General features: G+C 47.7%; 1 protein-coding gene across 1 annotated transcript in view; it reads left to right on the top strand.

The window, feature by feature from the left end:
• ptprsa (protein tyrosine phosphatase receptor type Sa) overlaps window positions 1–10000 on the top strand; it is a 341321-nt gene that overhangs the window by 271705 nt on the left and 59616 nt on the right. The window contains exons 27-28 of the mRNA XM_039000968.1: window positions 6730–6905; window positions 8132–8251. Of these exons, the coding sequence (XP_038856896.1) occupies window positions 6730–6905; window positions 8132–8251 (296 nt within the window). The remainder of the gene's footprint in view (window positions 1–6729; window positions 6906–8131; window positions 8252–10000) is intronic.

Below are 10000 nucleotides of genomic sequence, written 5' to 3'. Positions count from 1 at the left end.
GGCATTGGGATATTTTTTAGACCAGAGGAAAGAGTGCCTCCTACTGGCCCTCCAACACCACTTCCAGCAGCACTTGGTCTCCCATCCAGGACCAACCCTGCTTAGCTTCAGAAGCAAGCCAGCAGTGGTATGCAGGGTGGTATGCTGCTGTACATGTAGCCCACAGAGCTGCTATCTGCTAGTCCTCGTTGCTTGGTTAGTCATATTAGCTTAGTCCCCTAGGTCAGTCACATCTGGTTATGACGATGACACGCATAACCAATCAATTACAGAGATATCTACCAGACATCACCACAAGATACATCTGAGAAACGCAGCAAGAAGAGTCTTTAGGACATTGACAGAGGAGCTCAGCCTTCAGCAGGGAAAGTCTTCTGACATTCAACATAGCCAGGAGAACACTTCACACTTCACCTTCAACCCTGCCAATCTCTCAACCTCTCCTAACCTCTCTCAACCTCTCAACATTTCTCAACCTTTCTCAACCTTTCTCAACCTCTCGCAACCTCTCGCAACCTCTCTCAACATTTCTCAACCTCACTCAACCTCACTCAACCTCTCGCAACCTCTCGCAACCTCTCGCAACATTTCTCAACCTTTCTCAACCTCTCTCAACCTCTCTCAACCTCTCAACATTTCTCAACCTCTCTCAACCTCTCTCAACCTCTCTCAACCTCTCTCAACCTTTCTCAACCCTGCCAATCTCTCAACCTTTCTCAAACTCTCTCAACCTCTCTCAACCTTTCTCAATCTCTCTCAAACTCTCTAAATCTCTCTAAATCTCTCTCAACCTTTCTCAACCTCTCTCAACCTCTCTCAACCTCTCTCAACCTTTCTCAACCTCTCTCAACCTCTCTCAACCTCTCCCAACCTTCTCTCAACCTTTCTCAACCTCTCTCAACCTTTCTCAACCTCTCTCAACCTCTCTCAACCTCTCTCAACCTTTCTCAACCTTTCTCAACCTTTCTCAATCTTCTCTCAACCTCTCTCAACCTCTCTCAACCTCTCTCAACCTTTCTCAATCTTCTCTCAATCTTCTCTCAACCTCTCTCAACCTCTCTCAACCTCTCTCAACCTCTCTCAACCTCTCTTTACCTCTCTCAACCTTCTCTCAACCTTTCTCAACCCTCTCTCAACCTCTCTCAACCTCTCTCAACCTCTCTCAACCTTTCTCAACCTTTCTCAACCTTTCTCAACCTCTCTCAACCTTCTCTCAACCTCTCTCAACCTCTCTCAACCTTCTCTCAACCTCTCTCAACCCTCTCTCAACCTCTCTCAACCTCTCTCAACCTTTCTCAACCTTTCTCAATCTTCTCTCAACCTCTCTCAACCTCTCTCAACCTCTCTCAACCTTTCTCAATCTTCTCTCAATCTTCTCTCAACCTCTCTCAACCTCTCTCAACCTCTCTCAACCTCTCTCAACCTCTCTTTACCTCTCTCAACCTTCTCTCAACCTTTCTCAACCCTCTCTCAACCTCTCTCAACCTCTCTCAACCTCTCTCAACCTTTCTCAACCTTTCTCAACCTTTCTCAACCTCTCTCAACCTTCTCTCAACCTCTCTCAACCTCTCTCAACCTTCTCTCAACCTCTCTCAACCCTCTCTCAACCCTCTCTCAACCTCTCTCAACCTTCTCTCAACCCTCTCTCAACCTCTCTCAACCTTTATCTGTTTTTCATTCTGACGTGATTTTGACAGTTCACTATAGGCCCAATTTGAAAGTGCGACAATACGCATTACAGAATCATCCCGGGCAAAGCGTCCATAAATACATAAATTAATCAAGTCTGAAATTTCCATTTTACAGTGCAGTGATTTTGCCATTAGTCGCAGCAGTAGAACAATTCAGGCACGCAGCCATTCTCTGTTCACCTAGCTATGACTAACGCCAAAGTGCCACAATCGTATTGTGCGACGTTGAATCCTTTTTAATGGCGTTTGCCTTTTCTCTCTCTCTCTCTCTCTCTCTCTCTCTCTCTCTCTCTCTCTCTCTCTCTCTATCTATATCTCATTCTCTCTCTCTCTCTCTCTCTCTCTATCTCTCTCTCTCTCTCTCTCTCTCTCTCTCTCTCTCTCTCTCTCTCTCTCTCTCTCTCTCTCTCTCTCTCTCTCTCTCTCTATCTATCTCTCTCTCTCATTCTCTCTCTCTCTCTCTCTCTCTCTCTCTCTCTCTCTATCTCTCTCTCCCTCTCTCTCTCTCTCTCTCTCTCCCCCCCCCCCCCCCCCCCCCCCCCCCCCCCCCCCCACCACCACCGATTGTTGCTGCACTCTTTGTCACGTCTCCCCACTCTTAAATTAGCCCAGTCGAGTGTTTCATTGTTTGTCGCTCGAGTGAGAATACGTCAGTTAAGGAACGTGATTGGTCAACGCTGCGGCAGCCATTGCAGTCTATTTAAGCATTCAAGAGTATTTTAACTAGTAGGTTATAAGTCTGATAAAGGAAGACGTGTGACATTCAACTGCCTTTTATTTGTTGATCAAAGAGTAGACTGGAGAGTAGATAATAGCAGATAAAATAACTAGACTCATTGAGGTTAGATATACACTGTGCCTAGTCAGGAATAGAGGATAGATACAGAGGAGACCTGCTAATAACAGAGCTGAATTATGTCCACATGAATAGGAACATTTGCATACACACAGACTATGGCTATATTTGACAGAAAGGAGATGTGAGCTACATTTTAATCTTTCACTCTCACACACTCCTAAACACACACACAAAGCTATAGACCTATTTTCAACACACACACACATAATCAAACACACTGCGGGGCAAACACACACACTCGCCCAGCCTGCGTGAGGGAGGGCTGCTTTACTGCTCACCCCTCCATCTTACTACACGCTCCTCCATCTTACTACACGCTCCTCCATCTTACTACACGCCCCTCCATCTTACTACACGCTCCTCCATCTTACTACACGCCCCTCTATCTTACTGCACACTCCTCCATCTTACTACACGCTCCTCCATCTTACTACACGCCCCTCCATCTTACTACACGCCCCTCCATCTTACTACACGCCCCTCCATCTTACTACACGCCCCTCCATCTTACTGCACGCTCCTCCATCTTACTACACGCTCCTCCATCTTACTACACGCCCCTCCATCTTACTACACGCCCCTCCATCTTACTACACGCCCCTCCATCTTACTGCACACTCCTCCATCTTACTACACGCTCCTCCATCTTACTACACGCCCCTCCATCTTACTACACGCTCCTCCATCTTACTGCACGCTCCTCCATCTTACTGCACGCTCCTCCATCTTACTGCACGCTCCTCCATCTTACTGCACGCTCCTCCATCTTACTGCACGCTCCTCCATCTTACTACACGCCCCTCCATCTTACTACACGCCCCTCCATCTTACTACACGCCCCTCCATCTTACTACACACTCCTCCATCTTACTACACGCCCCTCCATCTTACGGCACGCTTTCCATCTTACTACACGCCCCTCCATCTTACTGCACGCTCCTCCATCTTACTACACGCTCCTCCATCTTACTACACGCCCCTCCATCTTACTACACGCCCCTCCATCTTACTACACGCTCCTCCATCTTACTACACGCCCCTCCATCTTACTGCACGCTCCTCCATCTTACGGCACGCTCCTCCATCTTACTACACGCTCCTCCATCTTACTGCACGCTCCTCCATCTTACTACACACTCCTCCATCTTACTGCACACTCCTCCATCTTACTGCACACTCCTCCATCTTACTGAACGCTTTCCATCTTACTACACGCCCCTCCATCTTACTACACGCTCCTCCATCTAACTACACGCTCCTCCATCTTACTACACACTCCTCCATCTTACTGCACACTCCTCCATCTTACTGCACGCTCCTCCATCTTACTGCACGCTCCTCCATCTTACTGCACGCCCCTCCATCTTACTGCACGCCCCTCCATCTTACTACACGCCCCTCCATCTTACTGCACGCCCCTCCATCTTACTACACGCCCCTCCATCTTACTACACGCCCCTCCATCTTACTACACGCCCCTCCATCTTACTGCACGCCCCTCCATCTTACTGCACGCCCCTCCATCTTACTGCACGCCCCTCCATCTTACTACACACTCCTCCATCTTACTACACACTCCTCCATCTTACGGCACGCTCCTCCATCTTACTGCACGCCCCTCCATCTTACTACACGCCCCTCCATCTTACTACACGCCCCTCCATCTTACTACACGCTCCTCCATCTTACTGCACGCCCCTCCATCTTACTGCACACTCCTCCATCTTACTGCACACTCCTCCATCTTACTGCACACTCCTCCATCTTACTACACACTCCTCCATCTTACTGCACACTCCTCCATCTTACTGCACGCCCCTCCATCTTACTACACACTCCTCCATCTTACTGCACACTCCTCCATCTTACTGCACACTCCTCCATCTTACTGAACGCCCCTCCATCTTACTACACGCTCCTCCATCTTACTACACGCTCCTCCATCTTACTGCACGCTCCTCCATCTTACTGCACGCTCCTCCATCTTACTGCACGCTCCTCCATCTTACTGCACGCTCCTCCATCTTACTGCACGCTCCTCCATCTTACTGCACGCCCCTCCATCTTACTACACGCTCCTCCATCTTACTACACGCTCCTCCAACTTACTACACGCCCCTCCATCTTACGGCACGCTCCTCCATCTTACTGCACGCTCCTCCATCTTACTGCACGCTCCTCCATCTTACTGCACACTCCTCCATCTTACTGCACACTCCTCCATCTTACTGCACACTCCTCCATCTTACTGCACGCTCCTCCATCTTACTGCACACTCCTCCATCTTACTGCACACTCCTCCATCTTACTGCACACTCCTCCATCTTACTGCACGCTCCTCCATCTTACTGCACGCTCCTCCATCTTACGGCACGCTCCTCCATCTTACTGCACGCTCCTCCATCTTACGGCACGCTCCTCCATATTACTGCACGCCCCTCCATCTTACTGCACGCCCCTCCATCTTACTACACGCCCCTCCATCTTACTGTACGCCCCTCCATCTTACTGTACGTCCCTCCATCTTACTGCACGCTCCTCCATCTTACTACACGCTCCTCCATCTTACTGCACGCCCCTCCATCTTACTGCACGCCCCTCCATCTTACTGCACGCCCCTCCATCTTACTGCACGCCCCTCCATCTTACTACACGCCCCTCCATCTTACTACACGCCCCTCCATCTTACTGCACGCCCCTCCATCTTACTACACGCCCCTCCATCTTACTGCACGCTCCTCCATCTTACGGCACGCTCCTCCATCTTACTGCACGCTCCTCCATCTTACTGCACGCTCCTCCATCTTACTGCACGCCCCTCCATCTTACTACACGCCCCTCCATCTTACTGCACGCTCCTCCATCTTACTGCACGCTCCTCCATCTTACGGCACGCTCCTCCATCTTACTGCACGCTCCTCCATCTTACTGCACGCCCCTCCATCTTACTACACGCCCCTCCATCTTACTGCACGCCCCTCCATCTTACTACACGCTCCTCCATCTTACTGCACGCCCCTCCATCTTACTGCACGGCCCTCCGTCTTACTGCACGCTCCTCCGTCTTACTACACGCTCCTCCGTCTTACTGCACGCCCCTCCGTCTTACTACACGCCCCTCCGTCTTACTGCACGCTCCTCCATCTTACTACACGCTCCTCCATCTTACTACACGCTCCTCCATCTTACTACACGCTCCTCCATCTTACTGCACGCTCCTCCATCTTACTACACGCTCCTCCATCTTACTACACGCTCCTCCATCTTACTGCACGCTCCTCCATCTTACTACACGCCCCTCCATCTTACTGCACGCTCCTCCATCTTACTACACGCTCCTCCATCTTACTACACGCTCCTCCATCTTACTACACGCTCCTCCATCTTACTGCACGCTCCTCCATCTTACTACACGCCCCTCCATCTTACTGCACGCTCCTCCATCTTACTACACGCCCCTCCATCTTACTGCACGCTCCTCCATCTTACTACACGCTCCTCCATCTTACTACACGCTCCTCCATCTTACTACACGCTCCTCCATCTTACTGCACGCTCCTCCATCTTACTACACGCCCCTCCATCTTACTACACGCTCCTCCATCTTACTACACGCTCCTCCATCTTACTACACGCTCCTCCATCTTACTGCACGCTCCTCCATCTTACTACACGCCCCTCCATCTTACTACACGCTCCTCCATCTTACTACACGCTCCTCCATCTTACTACACGCCCCTCCATCTTACTACACGCTCCTCCATCTTACTACACGCTCCTCCATCTTACTGCACGCTCCTCCATCTTACTACACGCCCCTCCATCTTACTACACGCCCCTCCATCTTACTACACGCTCCTTCATCTTACTGCACACTCCTCCATCTTACTGCACGCTCCAGCATCAACACTAAATCACAGCCACAACATCAGGCTATAGAAAGAAATAAACAAAATGTAAAGAGAGGGAGAGAGATGGAGAGAGAGGAGGGAGAGGCATTAAAGAAAGGTGTTAAGAGGGAGCACTATGTAAGAACTCAGCGATAAGTGCAATAAGAACTTCACTAAAAAGAAATTGCCTGGAGCCCCATCAGAATTGACCACTTGGCCTGTTAACAACCAACCATTCTAGAGATTGTCCCTCAATTCAACTCAATTACTGTCTTCTCTCTGTTCCCAGGTATTACCGGCAGTGATTATATCAACGCCAACTACATAGACGGCTACAGGAAGCAGAATGCCTACATGGCTACGCAGGGCCCGCTGCCCGAGACGTTCGGGGACTTCTGGAGGATGGTGTGGGAACAGAGAGCAGCCACTGTGGTCATGATGACCAGACTGGAAGAGAAATCACGGGTAAGTAACTATAGAATTGAATCTGGTATTCCCCCTGGATCAGTGTTGGGACGACTTGTTTTCTGACCAAAAACAGAATTTACAGAAAAAACGATTTGGAAATTCTGCAGTGTAACTGAGGAAAGTATAAGAAGTACGTTAAAGCGCAGAGGAACAGAGAATATTTTCTGGTTGCCGACTTTAGTTCAGTGTTTCCTATAGTTAAGCCATCAGCGTATGCATTTAGAATTGCCCTACAACAATATAAAGAATACCTGGGAATCCGCCTTAGATAACCAACCTTACCAACCTTATCATTCTTACCTCAGGTGTCTAACCTCGTCCTCTTTAACCCCCATCTCCGCCCCTGTCAGATACCATCAGGGTTAGCAGGCGGCCAGCGTTGACTACGAACGCAAGGAGAGCGTTAGAGCGATGCGTTTCCTACACTAGCTATCACAACGCCTCAGGGCCTGTGGGGGTGAATGAATGTTGAATGAATCTCCATGTTGAATGAATCTTCATTAGGTTAAATAGAATGGACAGGGTGACTGAGTGTTGGGGGGGGGGGGGGGCAGTGTGGGGTTGTCTTGGACACACTGTGGTGGATCTCTGCTGGAAAGGAAACATTTAGCCATCCTTGATTGATTGGTCCTCGTTGCTAGGAGAGGGGGGTGAAGCCTACGGGGAGGGTTGGGGGGGGGGGGGGGGGGGGGTGAAGCCTAGAGTGGAGAAGATGTGAAGTACAGAGAGAAACAGTCCTGGAATGTTCAGGAAGATGTGAAGTAGAGAGAAACAGTCCTGGAATGTTCAGGAAGATGTGAAGTAGAGAGAAGCAGTCCTGCAGTGTTCAGGAAGATGTGAAGTAGAGAGAAGCAGTCCTGCAGTGTTCAGGAAGATGTGAAGTAGAGAGAAGCAGTCCTGCTGTGTTTCAGTGAGGCCGCAAGCTGTTTTCTATTTAGGACGGCTGGAATGGGGTTTACAACATAATAGAGTCTGTGTGATTGTTTTGTGTGTGTGTGTGTGTGTGTGTGTGTGTGTGTGTGTGTGTGTGTGTGTGTGTGTGTGTGTGTGTGTGTGTGTGTGTGTGTGTGTGTGTGTGTGTGTGTGTGTGTGTGTGTGTGTGTGTGTGTGTGTGTGTGTGTGTGTGTGTGTGTGTGTGTGTGTGTGTGTGTGTGCTCCCGTATGTGTTTTCATTGATGTGTGTGTGTTTGTGTACTCAGCCCCCTCTTCTCCTCTCTCCTCAGATCAAGTGTGACCAGTACTGGCCCAGTCGAGGCACAGAGACCTATGGTATGACCCAGGTGACTCTACTAGACACCATAGAGCTGGCCACCTTCTGTGTTCGCACTTTCTCCCTGCACAAGGTACGAGTGAGTACACAACTTTACTCCACCCATACTGCATAATAACACACTCATGTCACACTATGTTGGGCAGGGTTGTGGTAAAATCCATTTAAATTTCAGTCAATTCGTAAAGTAAACCAAATTCCAATTCTTTCCTCATTGAAAACCATTGAAGAAAATTTGAATTTGAATTTCAGTAAACTTTCTGAATTGACTGGTATTGAAATGGAATTGACCCCAACACTGATGTTGAGCTGTAATTTACACTGTAGTGTGCACACGAGCAAAACACACCAAAGTTAGCATTTCATTGTTAGTCCACACCTGTTGCTTACGAAGCATGTGACAAATAAAATTGGATTTGATTTAATCACACTCCCTACTGCTATTCTAAACTCTACTTTAGTATCTAAATCACATACTCCCTTAACAATCTAGCTACAACTTCATACTACACCAGTCCAGACTGTTATCTCATGGCAAGTTATTACCCTAACCCCAACTTCCTCAGCCTGGTCTCATAGACTAGACGTAACATAGTAAAAGTAAATATGAGACACTCAAATTATATGATATATTACGTTGTTATGGTTATATAAGACAAAGGTTACTTAAAAAACGAAAGTAGGGTGGGTGGGTGGTTGGTTGGTTGGTTGGTTGGGGTGCATTGGTGGACGTATAATGTGGATGTATAGCAACCCAAAGGTTGAATGTTTGAATCTCATCACAGGCAACTTCAGCATTTTTGCTAATTAACAACTTTGTAAGTACTTACTACTTTGTAGTTACTTTGCAACTACTTAGCATCAATGTTCCCTCTCATTTTTTTTCATCACTGAGCAAATTTCATGTCTGCTGAGCGCAAACTTGAACGTTGTGAAACTTCCAGGCACGAGTTTACTGTGAACACTGAGGCTGTACCCGCTTTAAGTTAGTTTTAACAGTGGTCAAGTAGGCTATTGTGGCTATTTGATCATAATGTAGACCTACCAGAGTGGCCTAACATCAAAAACAATGGAGAAAATGCATCCAATAACATTTTAACATGGAAATAGCTGTTCTATCATTCAGCCTGCAGTAACAGCCAATTTGTGGTGTTCAATGTAGGCCTACATTCCATGAGACAAAACATGGAGGACTTGACATTAACCTGTTTATCCACTTGTCCTTCAGACAAGGAGGTGACTAAACATGTTGTTGTTTGATGCAAGAAACCCCTTTACAAAATAAAATGCATTATTCATCTCATACCATTACTACAGAGAATCAGGCAAATTATGCTACCTGCTGCCTATTGGCTATTTAGCTTATTCAAGTCTGTCTCAAAATAAAACACTGCCCCTTTATGACAAAACAAAACCTTTCACCTGACTGTCTTTTAAAATATGTCTAGAAATGCACACATTTTGTGCTCTTGTAGGAAGCAACCACTCCCCTATTGCTGACTACTAGTGATCTATAACTGGGCTAATAACTCACTAACTATCAAAGGATATGAACAAAATGTACACACGTCGCTACATGCAGCTCTCGCTTTGATCTCAAAACAAGCTCATCTACTCACGACCACTCATGCTGTAAACACAGTTCAGTTCAAAGTGAATGGCACAGATCCATATATGGCAATGGTCTATTGGTATATAGGTCTTCTGCAGCTCTGATTTGGTTATGGTTAACCGGCTGAGTAGTGCATGTCAATGCAATAGAATCTTACTCCGATGCATTCTGCCTACAACAAAATCAAATGGTATATGTCACATGCACCGA

This window comes from Salvelinus namaycush, chromosome 9 (assembly GCF_016432855.1).
Source record: "Salvelinus namaycush isolate Seneca chromosome 9, SaNama_1.0, whole genome shotgun sequence".
NCBI lineage: Eukaryota > Metazoa > Chordata > Actinopteri > Salmoniformes > Salmonidae > Salvelinus > Salvelinus namaycush.
The sequence above is the reverse complement of the archived record's forward strand: the minus strand, read 5'-3'. Positions and strand labels throughout refer to the sequence as shown.